The following is an 18460-nucleotide window of genomic DNA, read 5'->3' as shown; positions in this document are numbered from 1 at the left end:
CATACAAACTCCTCAAATGAATGCAGTATGTCACAGATTTTTTATCCAAACTTTATTTAAAACATTTCAATTCACAAAAAGTCTCCCAAATTGTACCATAAAAATACATACTGACTTGCATATCCACCTGAAGTGATTTACATGACTAAATCATGTCACTTACACTGAAGACAGCATCAGTAGAGCTCTGGTCTGCCACAGGCTTCCAGTATGCCCCTAAGTAATATTTAGCATTCAATAGTTTCTTTTAATTTTAGAAGAGGGGCACAAACTCAGAAATTTGTAATTTATTATTATCACAACAACTCTTAATCATCTCTTTTCCAAGGTAAATAATCCTCTACTTCTCAAACTTCTAGTCAGTCTTTGTAACACTAATGTTAATATAGTACTTGTAAAGTGATTACACACACACAAAAGGAAACACCACAATCAAAACCCTGAAGCCATTACTTGGCTCCACTCACATTTAAAAACTCGTTCTGGAGCTAATCAAGGTTATTTGGTAGAGAAATATTGCTCAAAGACCATCTTTCTTATTTATCAAATATGAATACTGTAACTGAAGGAAAATACTTGAAAAAAATTAATATTCTATACTACATTCTGAAATGGTAATGTCTGAAGATTTACATGCCAGCCTCCCACCTATTACAAAGTTTCTATATAATGCCTGTGAAACAGCCTGTAACACAGTTTTCCCAGAAAACATTAGTCATTTTCTGGGCTTTTTAGGAGAGATGATAAAGTCTGATTTACAGGAGCTCTGGACACTCAGAAATGTAGCTGAAATCAAAGAAACTTTCAGTCTGAACATATAAAGTGCAACAGAATGCACTTCACTTCAGAAGTCACAGTTTAGAAATACCAAATTAGACATATGAAGCCAGCTTGTCTTTCTGGTATTAGGGTTTGGTTTTTTCCTTTTCAGTAACTCCTCAGTTTATTTAACTGTGATTAACATCATGCCTCACAAACCTCAAGCATTAGCATAAGAATAAGATTAAAAATCCTCTGAAGTTTATAGTAGAATAAATAAGGGCATAAAGACTTCTGAACTAGTCTGTCCATTTCAGCGGTCAGACATCAGAAGTTATCATTTCTAATTCAGCTACCTTTGGGGTTCCCCCCCTTTCAAATAGGGGCTTTTTTCCCTTTCACATTTATCTTAGTGTTGCTGGGAAACCATTAGAATAATATTGTACATGTGAAATTGCCATTAATTACTGACGCACTTGCAACAAAAGAAAATTATCAGATACAAAAACAAAGGGTGTCATCATCAGTCAGTTTGAAATTCAGTAACATCTGGGTGAACTTGGTAAGCCCACATGGTCTGTTCCTCTAAGGACCGACAAAACTGGGACATTTACAAAGCAATTGGTTAATATGCCATTTGGAAAAAAAAATCAGAACACAATTTCTTCTTCTCTGACTAGTGGCCTGTCCTAGTTATTGAAAAACTTGATTGTTACAAGACTCAAACTAATTAAAAAGATTAAACTATGAGCAAAATCAAATTAAAAATTTGGCTTTAGGCTTATGTGGCCAGCAATAGCTCAAGAACATTGCAACTGCAGTCTGCAGTTAAATACAATTAATGAAAGTTTAAAATTATTAGAATAATTAACTGTGGATCATTTCTGTAACCTGGCCATATGACCTCTACAAAATTACTCATAATTCTTAAACACAAGCATGTAAATACATGCAAGTCACCCATGTCATCCAAGACTTGCCAGCAAAGAACATTTATTAGTTAACATACTATCCAGCCCACTTACTATGTATATACCTTTTCCCAAAATTCTTGTGGGTGACACAACAGATCATCTTCTACCAGATGATATTTCAATTTGTATTTTTTAGTATAGTTTAATATAACTACCTAGGTAAAATCCAGGTCAGATCAAAGGTCCATCTAACTACACAACCTCAGAGAGCAGCCATTAACTTACGCAGAAATATCAGGTTTAGTTAAGAGTAACTTTTTTCCTCTCACGTAACTACAGACTTTTCCAAAACATGTGAGCAGCATCAAGCAAGCTTTCTCAATTTTAACATGATGTAACAGATGCCTAAAACTACCTGTGCAGGATATGACAAATTGTTAGCATTACCTATTTCTAGTGGTATGGAAACACAACAGGCCAAAGGGGCCAACACCTGATAACCAGAGGGACACGCAGAAAGACAACGGAAAGGACAGGGAGGGTGTTTGCTTCATTCTCACACAAACACATATAATAACTAAGAAATGCCAAGGGACAAGATAGGGAAGACTGCAAGGCACACCTGGAGTGCTAACTTCCCCAGAAGATCACAAGCTGGGCCATGGGATAGGCATGGCAGGAGGAGAATTGTAGAGAAGATGAAAGGGTGTGGGGGGCATTGAAATCAAATGCAACTTTCACAGCAAACGCCTTGCCTAACTGTCACCATGGAAAAAAGAACAAGACTACTGGACTGATTGAAAAACAAAAGGACAATCATTCCCCAAAAAAATCCAAACCCCTACAAAACAAAAACCAGGATCCTAACCCAGCCATGATAAAGAACTGTATCTCCCTCACTAAATTCTAACCTATAAAACTTAATTCCACAGAAACATATTTAAACACTGCCTTTAACCTGTGTTTAAAATTTCCATGCTGAAATAACTTTATCACTTCTTTTCCTTTGAAAAGTTTCAGAAACATTTTTTTAACTTGTGTATATTTAGTGCCTGATTAAATGTGCATTTTACAAATTTCATGAATTTGTGTTTACACTGATATCTCAAGGTAAAAGAAACTGCTGCACTGTAAGTATTTTCTTTTTGTCTACAGACTTGTCTTACTCTTTACCAGACAGTTTTTAGTACAAAGCTTTATCTGAACTCACCATCATGCATCCTTTCTTTTGCATTAAAAACTCTAGCAGGCATGATGATTTTCCAGAAACAATGCAAACGTCCCCATCCCTATCTCAAAAGAAAACATTTGCTCATTTTCACGTTCAAATCAACTCTGAGGCTCCTGCAATACTCTAAGGTAGGACTGCCACAAAAAGAAGTTGGTTTTGCCCTGTGCCAGCCCAAGTATTTGTGAGTTTTCCTGATAAATTACATGAGAAAAGGGTTCAGGTTAAAATTAACTGAGTTGGAGAGGGGTGAGTGTTCTGTTGTTGGTTGGTTTGAGTTTTTCGCCCTGCTAAGTTTTAACCCAGTCAACCCTTCCATGTTGGTGTGCAGCAAAACAAAATGCTTGTAAAGAAGGTACAGAACAGAGGCTGGGACAAGCACTTGAGAGCCCCACATATTCTGGTGGCAGTTCTGGCTTTGCTTACAAGGGCTGTTTATGTCAGTCACTGAGAAAATCAGTCTCTATGCATTTTGGATTGATGGGGTTATTTGTAATGTATCTGACAATTAAGTACACGACTTCATCTTAATCTTACTCATAATGACTAAAAATGTTTTATATCATTGACATTTTATTATTCTCTTGTGATCTAAGTTATATTTGAGATTTAACAGTTTACTGACAACAATATGCAAGTCTGCAGTTTAACGCAGCAGTAAAATACAGTCAATTTTGAAAAAAAGTCAATAGCCATAAAGAAGCTCTGCAGCAAAGCAGATGCCAAGATTCTAAGTCTTCTTTCAACCCCCAACTATCTTATGGAAAGAAATATAATATTGCTAACACAATTGCTCTCAAGTTTTATTTAGGTTCTGGTTTGATCTTGGAACTGAAGGAGGGCTTCTTGGGTGCCTTAAAATTGTTTGCTTTCCCCTTCTATCACTTGGTTATGTCAAAGTTACCATCCCTCTTCCTAAGCCTTACCCAAATTGTCAAGCATCTGACTTGCAGCTCTAAAATGAATCCCTATACAACTTGAACATCTGCCCTGTAAAGATTTGAAAGACTAACCTAAAAAAAATTATTTTGTACTCAAAGGTACAGTAAACCTCAACACTCTGCTACATGCTAGCTGCCTAGCTTGATTAAACTTAATTGGATCTATTGAATGGACACTTGACTCCAGCCACAGCACAGCAGTTAAAATCACTTCCCCAACAGCTGAAACTATACATCACATACTGTCCCACTCTATGAAGGCACCAAACCATCAATGTAATCTAACACTTCAGAAACTACCTTTGACTCCATTAAGCACCTGAACTTGTGTTTCATCTGCCATACATATGCAATCCTGAGGCATTTCCTTTCTACATCCCTCAAGAGATGCAAGTTCATTTTAAAATTCTCAATGTTTTCATTTTCAGGACAATGATAATGTTATCATACTGACATGTCAAAACACTTTGAAAGTATCTGGCCTACATTTTATTACCCACAACCCCAAGCAGAAGGAGGGAATGGATATAAAAACATTCTTTTTAAAGTCCTTGGCACAAAAGCTGCTGCTCAGGCACTCTGGGACAGGTGCCCAGAACGTCTCAAGTTCCAATAATAAGAAAAGCTTTCATTAGAAGAAGAGGTCTGGACACAAAAATACAGATGCGATACCAGAAAACTTGCTAATAAGGACACAAATTTGTAACCAGTTAAGTTGACCATGACTTCAACAAGCCAAAAGAACAAAAATTTGCAGGAACCGATTCACATCCTGGTGGCCAAAACTCTTAAGTTGCACATTTTCTGTAAGAAACACCTTCTGTAAGAGCATCTTTGCCTGACGCATGGCCAAGAAGACAAAAAAATCTACAGTTTCAAGAACTGATTCATGCCTGAGTTGGTACATTCTGTTAAAGTTGGCTTTTATCATTAAGTCACATTTAAAGTTCTGGAAAGTTATCTTTTGAAGAAAACTTGAAGAAATTTAACAAAACTTTTTCAAGCATTTCTATCCCAAGCACAGCATCATCATAATATTCCACATACCAAAATTAATTTGCTTTTGTAAATTGATATAAAGAAGCTCAGACTTCATAAAGAACATACACATTACACAAATGCATAAAGAAAAATATACTTGTTGGTTTAGTTCTAGAATGTACAGTACTTCCCATTTTCTTGATGCTTCAGTAAAGCCCATACCTGACAAAAAAAATTATTCTAACTCAGATTACACAGTGCCAATGCAGTAAGAAAATTCTTTATCTGTTGTTTCAGACAGAAAAATAACGTTGGTAGGTTCAGTAGCAAAGTTTGTTTCCATTTGAAGTTACTCTCAAATTTTTTGGCTGTCTGAATTCTGTAATGATAATTCATTACAACACAACAGGAAAAAAGTCTGCTCTTAGCCTGGAAATTATGTCTAATACACACACACGTGAATGCAGTAAGACATGTATACATGATTTTGAAGTTCCATGATTCCTATTATATAGCAATGACATAGCTCCCCATTGCAGGTCCACCAGCTGGGACAAAATAAAATACCTGTTTCAAGGATCAGCTCACAACTGCATTCCTCTACATTCCACAGACTTTAATCCCAGCTATCTGTCTCAACAGTCACAACTCCAGTATCCTCTCCTGTAACTGGCAATATTCCACTGCAGTTTTGAAAATACTAGGCCAAACCTGTCCATTCAATAATTTTCAAATCTGTAAATGGACAACAAGGCTCATTTTCAAAAAAAAAACACTGGCAGGTGCCTTGATGCTTGAAAAACAAAGCACAAAGCCTATGTTCTCCCATTCAATAATTTTCAAAACTGTAAATGGACAACAAGGCTCATTTTCAAAAAAAACCACTGACAGGTGCCTTGCTGCTTGAAAAACAAAGGACAAAGCCTATGTTCTCACATTTATAGCTAAGAGAACTTTTCAATGTACTAACTGACCAGCCCAGACAATGATTTCTATTTTTCAGTCTTTGTGAAGTCACTGCTGTCATAGGAAACAGATCATCAGATGATAGAATATTTCCCATCTCTAAAAATTATTACTCCACCCTGGGCACAGGACCAAATCCTAGGTTCCAAAAACCTTTGGTCCAAAGACCATGGTGTTAACAAACGAGCTGTGTCAATATTTGATCAATGCTCAACCTAATTCTCTATTTTCAGCAAGGATTTAAGAAATAATCCTACTGTATCACAATAGCATTTAATTTTTTTTTTTCCCAGTGGAAGAAGGGATTAATAAAATAAAAAAGAGGCAAGACTCGCACTCCCCCAGGATGCTGTCAAATAAGCAGAGAAGATGCTTTTCTAACAATCCCTTTTCCTAAAGAAAATGCAGCAATTTTGTCAATTATAATAAACAGGAAAAAACCAGTATGTATTACACTAAGTTAAAAAATCTGAGGCAGGTTTTACATCTGAAACTACTTCAAAATTCCATCCATAAACACCAAAAATTAAGCTTTGTTTTTTGCAAACACTGATCTTTTCAATCAAAAATACTCTTTACGTAGGCCTACTTGTTTCCTCTGCTCAACTATACTTTCTTCAAATGCCGGAACCCAAAACACCACCTAGCTTGCCAAAAAATTTTGCTAGCATATCCTGTAATTATTACTTATGATTCCACTTCAGACCTCTCCTCTAAACTATGGATATGGTTCATGTACAAATTAGCAGTTAATGTACCAACTCCAGCACTGAGAGAACTCAGAAGAGAACAGTAATGAATTACAAAAAATGGGAAAAATGGATCCTCCACTTTCAAGGAAAAACAATGAAGTCATATTCCCTTAAAGGTCTGCAGGCAGGAAGGACAACAAAACTCTGGCAGTTCTCCATTCCAGCAATAAAATGTTTACCTTAACAAGTAAAAGTTGCAGGGAGGGGGGTGGTGGTCAGAATTGCTCACCTTTAACCGTTTAACCACCTCATCGTTGGTAATTTTGTCCGTAATCTCCTTCACTCCAGGAGGATAGTAGATGATTTTACCGTCGGCAGCAGGTTTTGGTTGGGTAGCAGGGAAGTCCATCCTGGCGCTGCTGGTTATAAACTTTCCTTCTCCACAGTCCTCTACCGGCCTCTATCGGTCAGAAAACAAAAGTTCAGCAGAATAGAAACGACTTTCTAACCCTCTTTTTCCATTCCTCACCCTCAATTCGCTGAAGGCCCCGGCTATCGCCCCGCGGGCCGCGCCCCCCAGCGCTGCCCCCGCCGCATCCCGGCGGGAGCGAGGCCCGGCCCGCCGCCGCTCCCCGCGACTCGGGCCTCTCCGCTCCCCTCCGGCGCCTCCTTTCATTGCGGGGCTGCTCCAGCCCAACACTGTTAGTTCGCAGCCGACGGTTTTACAATGAAATTTGGGGCCCAATCGAGGGATACCCCGCGGCCAAGGGCCCCTTACGGCCCGAGGGGTGGGCGGGGGACGCCGTTCCGGCCCCAGGGGGTGGTTCAGAGCCGGCACACCGGCCCCGGAGCCGGGAGACGAGGCCTAAACAGTTAGGCCTCAAAACTATCGGGAGGCAGAGAAGCCAACAGGAGAGGGGGAGGGAGGGAGGAAGGGAGGGAGGCGGCGGCGAGCGCAAACAAAACCCCCCCGCGACCCCCCCATTCCCTCAGAGCCCCCCAGGGGGCCCGGCCACTCGCCACTTTCCATTTGTTCCCGCAACTTCATGTCCCCTCAGCCCTCGCCCCGCACCCCCCCCACCCGCCCCGCCGCCCCGCATTCGGCCGGGCCCACAAAGAGCCCCCCGCAGCCCCGGCTCCGCGCACACACCCCCGCGGCCGTGGGGAGCGGGGAGCGAGCACGGGGGGAAGCGGGACCCGGAGCCGCCTTTACCTCATGCAGCTCCGGAAGGTGCAGCATTGAGCAGCCTCCGTGCCGGGTGGTGCTCGCCGCTCCGCCGCCACCCCGCCGGCCGCTGCCCTGGGCGCTCCCGCCGCCTCCTGCTCCGCGGCGCGGCAGCTCCTGCTCGGGAGCGCTGGCTGGGGGAGGGGGAGCGGCTCGGTGGCGGCAGCAGCGGCGGCGGCGGCGGCCGGGAGAGGGGGAGGCTCGGGCGGAGCGTGCGCCGCGGGGACCCAGCGCCGCTCTCCGCCCGCCCAGGGAAGCGCAGCCCGGGAGGAGCCTCCGCGCCGCCCCCGCCCCTTCCCCTTCCCCTGCCCGCCCGCGGCCGGCGGCGACGCCCCGCCAGGAGCCCCCAGCCCCCGCCTCGGGCAGAGGGCGAGGCCGCCCAGTAAGTCCGGCACCGCGCGGAGCCCGCGCACGGTGGGCAGTGCCGGGCGGCGGCGGCGCGGCGCTGCCTCAGCTTGGCGCCGAAACCCCCGGAGCGGCCGGGCCGGGCAGGCTTCTGCGGGGCGGCGAGGGCACGGCTGGCGCCGAGCGGCGATGCCCGGCTGCCGGCAGTGGCAGCGAGCGAGCCTGCGGGTTCCTGGCTGCAGGGCGGGAAGGCGAGAGTTACTTTGCTGCTTCCTTAGGGAGCCCGGGCCGCTCATGGCTGCGCGGGCTCGTCTGGCCGGTCCCTCAGGCATCTGGGCCTGGTGTGCGATAGAGAAGACAGGGTGCGGAAACGGTGTGCGGGATGGCACCGCGGAGAGTGCGGCGGCAGGCGAGACTGAACGGTCCTTCTTCAGGCAGATGAGGGGAAAGGGCAGTATCCACACTTTGGTTATACATCTTAAGGAGAAACTTGAATATGCAGACCAAAGGAGCTCTCGCCAGCCAACTCAGGAAATCCTTCCGTGCAAAATGTCTTTGTAATTTAATATTCATATTGCCAAGGGATGGGGTATGTCTGGAAAGTCAGTAGCAAAGTGGGATATATCTGTCTGTTTTGAATCTGCAGTATGTACCCTGTCTGAAGCGTAGGTGGCTATGAAATGTTTTCTAGATGCTTGTGCTGCTCAGAGGTGTGTGACAGCTGAAAGATGACTTCTAACTGATCAAGACTAATTTCGGGTCTTCAGCTGGTTATTTTTGTTATTCAAACCAGCTAAAAGTATTCTTTTTCTTTATTTTGGAAATCTCTAATGAATTTTCTTTAGAGCAAATTGAAGGTAGGAGGTTAGGACCAGTCTCCATGGAGGGATGTTTCTCCGTGGGGGTTGCACAGGTAGGACAGGAGCCTAGCTAGGCACAGCAGGGTGGTGGCTAGCATGGCCCAGCAGTGGTGAAGGAAAGATGCAGGAGGATGAGGGGATGGGATAGGGGTAAGTAAGTAAGATTATGGTGAAGTATGCTGAATTCCAGCTTTACAAGGTGCGGGTGGAAAATGTACAAAGACTGAGAAGCTTTTTGGAATTTTGTGTGTAATAGCATGTGGGTAGGAAATTGCTCTCCTACACTTGTGTTCCTTGTCTCCCTGCAGTGTCGTCCTAGGGGAGTTAAAGCCTTGAATGTCCACAGTCTCTATGAAACCAGCTTACAAGGGTTATCGTGAAAGTTGACTGAGAGTTGCAATGAACACTTGGAGGATCTCAGACAGATTTTGAAATTTAGAAGGGTGCCATCAGACCAGTCATTTAAATCTGGCTGTGAATCCAGACTTAGATGAAATTATTCTCTCCAAGTGTAAGGATCGATGGATTTGGGCATTCACAATAGAGAGGTGACCTAAGGTTGTACTGATTTTAGTAAATAAAAGCCAATTCAAAGCATGTAGCCTTTTTTCCTGAATCTAAACTAAAGGGGCCATTTAGATTTCCCTTAACGTTGAAGTACTCAGACTAGCTATCAACTTTAATTTGTTGTCAATCGAATAAGATGTACTGTCAGAACTTACTTACATTGAACATATTTGGGTCTTCTTAAATTTGTTACATAAGGTATTTCCTTCTCCAATCAAATTACTAATATAAACCATTTGGTGTAGGTTCATTATTTTTAATGCACTTCTTTTAGCACAATAAATTAGAAACAAATCCTAGAAGATTACTCTGTAACTAAATAAAGTATATATCAAAAACCGTTATGTGCTCATTTCAATTTAAATAGAAAAAGACAGAATCTAAGTCAGTTAAAAAATGCAAGAAACAAATTTAAAGAGTCTGTTGCTAAGGTTTTTTTCATAAACCAAACATAGAGCTAGAAAGATGTTAGGCAGACTTCTCTTTGGGCAGAATTGAAGTACTACAGGCATTCCAGAAATTTCACCTAAGTCTCTGAACTTCATGAATTTTAGTACTTGTTTTCAAATATTCTTTAGTTGTTATTGAAAAGCACTGCTTTATGTATATCATTAGTGTGATCTACAATATCATAACTTATTGTTGTAATCTAGTTACAAGATTTTTTTTTCACAAACTGACACCATCTTTACTTAGAATTGTTTATACAATGGGTTGTGAAGCAGGACTAAGAACATAAATAGTCAAGGGCTACTCTCCCACAATTTGGTTTTAGTCTAAGTTGAGGACAAACACAGTGCAAAGCCTCTAGTATGCACTTCTAATCACTTTTATTTTTCACCAAAGAATAAGATAAAGTCTTGCATTGTAAGGAATGTGTACATTGAAGGTAGCACATAATTAAACAAGGCAATTCAAAGACTTGACTTGAGAGTGCCAGGCAAGGTTGCTCATTCAGTTAAAATTCTGTTTCATTTTACACAAGTTCTTTGTGAATCCCCACACTGAAGTCCTCTTGGTTGTGGACCAAGACCGCTTTGTCTTCTTGCAGATTTCAGACAAATAGTCAAGTTAGAATAACACAGAAAGTCTTGAAAGGCATCAGTGGAAGGTTGACTATCAAGGAGTTCACACAAGATTCCTGCTTTTATGGGTAATGGGTGATTAGTCAGCAGTATGTTAGCCAGATATGTAGTGTTTTGAGTGTCTTGAACAAATCATATCAGCAAAGTGGCTGAGAGGAGTAGGTGCAAATTCTGTAATCATGAGCTGATTAGGCAATGGTTCTATCTTTTCTCAGAAGAGAAGCAGTGGGATTTGTACTTCTGCACCATTTGAAATTCTAAAGGGCTAAAACAGAGCATGTAGTTCTGATATCACACCCAATTAAGGGATGTATGAATTAACACTTAACTGCCAATTAGCTGGAATATATTCATGGCATTTTCAGAATGTAAAAACATAACTGCTTCAGATAATCTGACCTGTGGTACTCCTTAATCTGAATAGTCCTGAAATCTGCTCTTATCAGATACAATTACAGCTGCTAGTGTCTGGTTTGTTGCTTTTGCTTGTTTGACCTTCACCCTTCTAATTTCAGCAAGCAGCTGAGATCTGACTTGGACTGTGCTTGTACAGCTGTAGCCAGGTTCACATGATCCCTTGGGTTTTACTGGATGGCTCTGTCTAATAATATGACTGAGTCCTTTAGTCTTTACCCAGATTTTACTGTTTGCATCAGAATTTTATTACCTTCACTCACAATACTTTTATTGGAATGTATTTGCTCTGATCTGCTCTCATTTGTTTTGATTGTAGTTTAGACTATGATTGCAAATGTTATTCATAAACAGACTGAAATAAAGGGTGCCAAACACCTGTGGGGCAGCCTTGTAAGGTGCTTCTTTCTTTGTGTTGTGATAGGACACGTTCAAGGAAAGGATCAAGAAAGGAAAATTGTATTTTTACTGGTAGGGAAAACAATGCAGCATAGGGTTTTCATTTTCGGGTGAAACAGAAGAGAGTACGGAGTGATTACTTCAAGCACAGAAAATCCTTTAATTCATGTTGATTAAATTAAGCTATGCTCACATGTTTCCAGGAACTGCTTAGTAGTTCTCCTCAGGTCTTTATTAATACAGTAAACACAGATAGTGGCAATGACTAAGAAGTAAACAGTGACATTAAGACATGATACTGTGTTGTGAACTGCAAAAAATAATATCTCTCATTGCAGTATAACATATCTTTGATAACACCACCTAATTGTTTTAACTGCCTATTTTTATTATTGATGTATTTTACATCTGCTGTAAATTGAGGTGAGTCAGAGGTGAGTTTCTTGACAATGTGCATTGCTATAATGAAAAATCTCCAAAAGGTGTTCCATTCCAGGGGGTCTTTACAGTGAAATTACTTTTAGAATAGCCCAGGAAATGAGCTTTGTCAGAAAACCAGGGACTTGTGTATCTCCCATTTTCTACATTGACAAGATAAAATCAATAAAAGGGGGCAGGAGGACTTATGTGTATTATGTGATAATCAGATGGAGACACAAAGTGCTTCTGTGGAAGAGTCCCACAGCTCTCTGAGTCTTCATTGAGTAGTACCAATTCTGAATAAAGGGAAGGACCACATGGATGATAAACTCTTTTAAAACTGATCCCTAGCCATGATTTCTCTAAATGTTATTTTTACTCTGGTTTTGGTAAGGAGGGCTTCTCCATGTGATGCCTAAAAATGTCTTTATTCTGAATCATGCTTGGAAATAGGGCAGTTATCATAGAATTATAGAATAGTTAGGGTAGAAAGGGACTTTAAAGGTCATCCAGTCAGTCCAGCCCTCTTGCAGTAAGCAGGGACATCTCCAACTAGATCAGGTTGCTCCAAGCCCTGTCCAGCGTGACCTTGAATGTTACCACAGATGAAACATTCATAACCTTTCTGGGCAACCTCTTCCAGTGTTTCAGCACCCTCCTGATAAAAAATATTTTCCTTGTATCTAGACTAAATCTACACTCTTTTGGTTGAAAACCATCACCCCTTGTCTTATCACAACAGGGTCTGCTAAAAAGTCTGTCACCATCATTCCTGCAAGTCCCCTTTAGGTACTGGAAGGCTGTTACAAGGTAACCCAAGAGTCTTCTTTCAGGCTGAATAACCCCAGCTCTCTCAGCCTTTCCTCACAGGAAAGATGCTCCAGCCCTCTGATGATCATCATGGCCTTTCTCTGGACCAGTTCCAAGAGGTCTGTGTCCTTGCTGTGCTGGGCCCCAGAGCTGCTGCAGCCCTGCAGGTGGGGTCTCACCAGAGCAGAGCAGAGCAGAGCAGAGGGACAGAATCCCCTCCCTCCCCTGCTGCCCACGGGGCTCTGGATGCAGCCCAGGACACGTTTGGCTCTCTGGGCTGTGAGTGCCCATGGCTGGGTCACGTCCAGCCTCTCACCCACAGCATCACCAAATGGTTTTTGCACAGGGCTGCTCTTGATTTGTTAGTCCCCCAACGCACACACACACACACACACACACATTATCATATATATATCATACACACATTATTATATATATATCATATATGATATATATAAATACTGTATATTCATTCAGAAATGGTGAAGATTGTCACTGTACATAGCATTTAAGCCATTGGGAAAAAGTGTATATTTATTAACACATTTTTAATTTACAAACCACTCTATTGACAGAGTGATTGCACTTCTTTCATTTGCTTGCAAGTGAAGTAAAATCAATTTATTGGCACCTGCAGATTGGTGATTTCATAGGAGAATTTTTAGAAGCCTCCATGATCTATTGCTAGTTTTGAACATTCAGAAACTGAAGTTACAGCAGCCTACTGCATGTCATCTATCCACCTCCTTTCTAGCTGCTCTCAATTATGATGACTTGTCACCATTCACTCCATAATTACATTCTCAAGGTTATTTCCATCTCTGCTCCTGATGTGTCCAAAGCACATACACTTACACCTATTCATTTCTGACAACCAAGTCTACTTTTCTCCAATAATATATTTAATATGTGCATTTATCATCCTTTCTGTCCAGAAGATATGTCTTTGCTTGCACCATATCACAAAAGCTTCAATTTTCTTTGTCACAGTCAATAATTTCTCAAAAGTCACATTGATAAGTTGCTACAGCAAAAAATTAGGCATTTCACCAGTCAAATCTTTCTACTTCCATGGTGAAATTTTTTTTTTCCAAGCTTTTATAAGGGAAGCCATGGATAGATCAACTATTCTTCAAAATTTTCTAGTTTCTATGTGACAGGTTCTGATTGGGTAAATTTGATCCCAGGTAAACTGAACTTATGAACAGCCTCTATGGCTAGAGACCAGTAATAATGAAGCTGGCTAATACACTATTTTTATTAAGTAAGATTATTTTATTTATGGCATACTCAGGAATACCCTGTGTTTTTCCTTAGCCTTTTATTGTCTCTCTAATACTTGGTGGACAGCAGATGTGGTTGTGACAGAGTGCTAAGTTATCAGCTGAAGGTCATTTCAAATAAGCCCACTTCAAACTCGGCTTTTCCATTCTGTGAAGTCTTTCTGAGATTTTTTTTTTTGTCCCAGCCAGGCTACATGGAAGTTTGCAGTTACCTTTGTTTTAATAGTAGCACATGATTCTTTCTATTCACTTTGTATTTTTTCAATTAACAAGGCATATTTGGGGAAATTCTGAGTGCATGGGACTTAGAGGAAATACTGCTGGGAAAATTGGCAGTTTATTTAGCCAATGGCAGCTGTTTTCTGGAGGCTAAACAATGAGTTTCTCCCCCTGCCCCAATAAATAAGAACTGTCCTATGATCTACTAAAAAATGAGAATGTGTAGGACTAACAAGTTCTGATTAAGTGATTGTGGAAGTTTTGTGAAAAGTAATTTTGTAATTGTATTTATGATGCTGCTATTGCTAATTCTTCCATCGGATATATTGTCTGCTGCTCGCAGTAAAGAAAATTATGAAATTTTACAAATTAGTATGAACTTGGAATTTACCATTATGGTCAAAGAAAGACATTTGATGAATGGATGTGCAGCCTCAGAGCTGTGCTCTAATGACGGGGTCATTTCACATTGATGGATAGGTTATGTGGTGTATTCAGAGGCTTAAAAAAGGGTTGCATTTGTCAAACACAGGGAAGCATCAAACTGTGTGTACATGACTGTGTGAGCAACAGAATCATTATAGTTTGCCTTTGAACAAAGTCAGGAAATATATTGATCATATAGGTTTATGCACTAGGGGAACAACTAATGATGATCCAGTCAATGTGTTCTGTGAATGGCTCAAGGGGATAATCATTAAAACATTACACCACTATGCCATTTTGGAACCTGAATATGAAACCTGGAATTTCAAACCCTTGTAAAAAACAATTTGCATTGAATTTATGAAATAGAATTACTTCTTTGGTTTGTGCTGCTCCAGTCACTTCATCCTTACAATTCTACTTCATTTAATGGACTGGATGTTTGCATCCAGATCATCAGCCAGTAGCAACACACTGACGACATAGTGATCCAGCAGCAAGGAATAATGAGTATCAGTGGAAGAACATCTTCCTAAATTCAGGATATTTGGCAGCAGAGATGCTAAATAAGGTTATTTGAGCCAGTACTTGTGTGGGTGCTTGACAAAGCAGACATTGAATTGGTGTCTTGACAAAAGTGCTAGGTAATATAAAAACTGTGTTAATAACATACAGATTTTTAGCCAAAAATTCTTCATGAAGCAGTAAAAAAAAGTCCATGATGATGGAGTGATCAATGAAGGTGCTACTAATGCTAGCAGAGGGATTACTGTTTGTAAAGTAGACTGGCATGTATCCACTTAGAATTTCACCAGCATCTAATACCACTATTTATAGCCTATCTGAATTTGGCAAGGCAGCTCATGTGTGCTCTGTGTAATATACTATAACTACACTGTATCAAGCACATAAACACTTGCTTTCTTAAGTATATCTCCATACCATGCTTTTTATCTTCCAGACACTGCATTCTTATACCTAATAATTTATATTTTCAGGGAAGCACTCACTAAAATTGTAAACTTTCTTTATCTAAATCCTTTAATAAGGCAGAAAAATACTTCTAGCCACCATGTGAACATTAAAGTCACTATTTTAGATGTAGCCAGGTCTTGTTTATGAAATGCCATTGACCTATATTTAATCAATTTTTAAACCTTCAAGATCTGCTCAGCAGTCACCTCTAATCCAGAAGAAAACTGGAGTGAACCACATTTTTCATCCATTTTCAGTATCATTTAGCTGCCTGGATGCACTGTTAGGCATGAATTTTTCTATTTAAATGAAAAAACATGTTGACAAGTCTATCAGATTCTGAATACAGTAAGAACAAAATAATTTAATTTCTAGAGGAGGAAAGCAATAGCTTCTTAAATCCCCTAAGGAAGCTCCTTCATATAGCAGGTACAAAATAACACTAAAAGAAGTACACAAATGGTGAAAAAAATCTATGAGCAAAAAAACCCCCAAAGGCTCTACAGTTTCCTGAATTTAAGCAAACTTGCAGTAATATTTTTTGCTTAAAATTTTTAAGCAAACTTGCAGTAATATTTTTAGAAAGCCTGGGGCTTTCTAAAAAAAAATGCCTTATTTTGGTGTTCGTCTTACCCCCAAAGGCTCTACAGTTTCCTGAATTTAAGCAAACTTGCAGTAATATTTTTTCTGTCTTACCAATGCCTTATTTTGGTGTTCGTCTCGCTGTTCCTTTCTAAAACATTTGTCCATTGACCTGCTGCTGGGTGTGGGAAATGGGACTCAGGAAGGTGTAAATGAACAGGAGAAATGGAATGAGCAAAGATGAACACATGCAGTAGAAAATCTGCAGCTGGCTGGGCAGTAGGAGTTTCATGTGAGCAAACAAAAAATGCAGGGATAGAAAGTGAAATAAATAGTGCTGAGTGAATTTTAAGTATCTTTTAAATATCCTTATTTGTATTCTATAAGTACAATTTTGCCAAATTCAAGATTAACTGGAGAAGCCAAATTCTGAGAACAATATAATTAAATGTTCTGTTACATATCTTAAAATGAGTTACACCTACAGTTCTATTTACCAAATATAAAGGCTCCTTTCAATTTTTATTTTGGCTTTCCATATTTAACAGCCACTACAATAATCTCTTTGGAAACTAGCTGAACAAACTTGCGAGAAGATTTTTAAAAACAGAGTATACCATTAAAATTCAAAGTTAAAATTAAGATTGTTGTGGATTTCTTTTGCCCCCTGTTTACATATGAAGGAGAGTTTCAGGTCAACTAGAGAGCTACATCAAAATATATTGGGAGCTTTTATTTCTGTATGCATATGTCCTGATTACTGGTTTGATGCTGCATGGTTAGTCTTCTTGCTGAGACCTGGGAAGAACATTTGTGTGATTGTGGCTGCAGTCACTAAAGCAGTGAATCTGACAGTGTAAAGTTTTGAAAAATAAATGAAACAAACTTAAATTATGGAAATGTTTGTTTTCTATTTCATCCCATTGATGGGTTTGAACATAATTTAGATATGGATTTACTTGTATATGCCTTTTATATATGCTGAATTTGAAAAGTACATGTATAACCAGAAACAACTAGGAAAGTCCAAAAACATGTCTTTAAGAGTCACAAACTGCATCATGCTGCTGAGGAAAATAATTACCAACATGTATATGGATGTTGTGGTTTAACTCCAGCCAGCAACCAAGTCCCACGCAGCTGCTCAATCATTCTCTCACAGTGGAAAGGGAAAGAGAATAGGAAGGGTAAAAGTGAGAAAACCCATGGGCTGAGATAAAGACAGTTTACCAGGTAAAGCAAAAGCCTCATGCACAAGCAGAAGAAACCAGAGAATCCATTTACCACTTCCCATGGGCAGGCAGGTGTTCAGCCATCCCTAGGAAATCAAGGCTTCATCACGTGTATTTGGAAGTACAAATGCCACCACTCAAAATGTCCCTCCATTTCTTGTTCTTCCCCCAGCTTTACATACTAGGATGACACTGTATGGTCTGGAAAATCCCTTTGCTCAGTTGGGGTCCAGCTGTGTCCTTTACCAACACATTGTGCACCGCCAGCCTCCTCACAGAAGATATCTTGACACTGTGTAAGGGCTGCTCAGCAGTAAGAAAAACAGCTCTGTTGTATTATCAACCTTGCTTTCAGCACAAATCCAAAACACAGCCCCATACCAGCCACTGTAAAGAAAATTACCCCACCCAAACCCAGCACAGTGGAGGAGGGGGAAATTGGCAATTTGTTCTGCTGAATGTGTAATATACAGTATATCTTTTCCTCTTCTACTCTTCTACTGTGTAGTATATTTAATTTATTTTTTGTACATGGAAAATAGGCAAGTTCGTAATAAAAACTGAGACAAAAAGAAAACTCTCACTGAAGTTCTAAGGTACACATTTTTGTCTCCTAACCATCACCACTGCACACAAGAAGAAATACTCAACTCAGAAATTGAAGAACTACACAGAAAATATGAACTACTCCTCTTTCAATGTTCTTTTAAATTAGCTTGTTCATTCTCCCAGGTCTTGGGAAATGTAATCAGAGGAATAAAGTAGCTGAAAGAGTTCAGTGTTTGATCATCTATTTGAAAAAAGCTTAAACATGTTTTTATGCTGGTTGTATCAACTGTTATCAACTGGTTTTGTTTGGGGTTGGTTTGTTTGTTTGTTTGGGTTTTTAATAAGTTGTCTATTACAGATGGGCCCAGATCCAAATGACACCACCTCTGCTCCATCCTGAATTGTGTGTATCAGGTTGCAGATACCAATCTGAATGTCATAAGCTAGAGCAGGGTGGAGTGGAGCTTATCTTAAGATATGATTCCCTCATTCTTTCAACTTGGAATCATCATGAATTTGACAGGTACAAGCTAACTAATTTTTGCCTAGTCCTTAAATAAATTGGAAACTGTAGACTGTCCTGTTAGA

General features: G+C 40.3%; 1 protein-coding gene across 2 annotated transcripts in view; it reads right to left on the bottom strand.

The window, feature by feature from the left end:
- Nucleotides 1–7969, bottom strand: part of PDS5A (PDS5 cohesin associated factor A) — a 78165-nt gene extending 70196 nt beyond the window's left edge. Inside the window, exons 1-2 of one of the 2 annotated variants that reach the window (XM_039698909.1) lie at nucleotides 7695–7969; nucleotides 6771–6941 (exon numbers count right to left, since the gene is read on the bottom strand). In XM_039698909.1, coding sequence (XP_039554843.1) covers nucleotides 6771–6941; nucleotides 7695–7721 — 198 coding nt within the window. In that variant the 5' untranslated portion in view covers nucleotides 7722–7969. The remainder of the gene's footprint in view (nucleotides 1–6770; nucleotides 6942–7694) is intronic. The other variant, XM_039698910.1, reaches the window with a different exon arrangement.
- Nucleotides 7970–18460: the final 10491 nt, after the last annotated feature.

Source organism: Passer montanus, unplaced genomic scaffold, assembly GCF_014805655.1.
Source record: "Passer montanus isolate IOZ18808 unplaced genomic scaffold, ASM1480565v1 scaffold13, whole genome shotgun sequence".
Classification (NCBI taxonomy): domain Eukaryota; kingdom Metazoa; phylum Chordata; class Aves; order Passeriformes; family Passeridae; genus Passer; species Passer montanus.
Note: the sequence above shows the minus strand (reverse complement) of the source record. Positions and strands in the feature narration are given on the sequence as shown.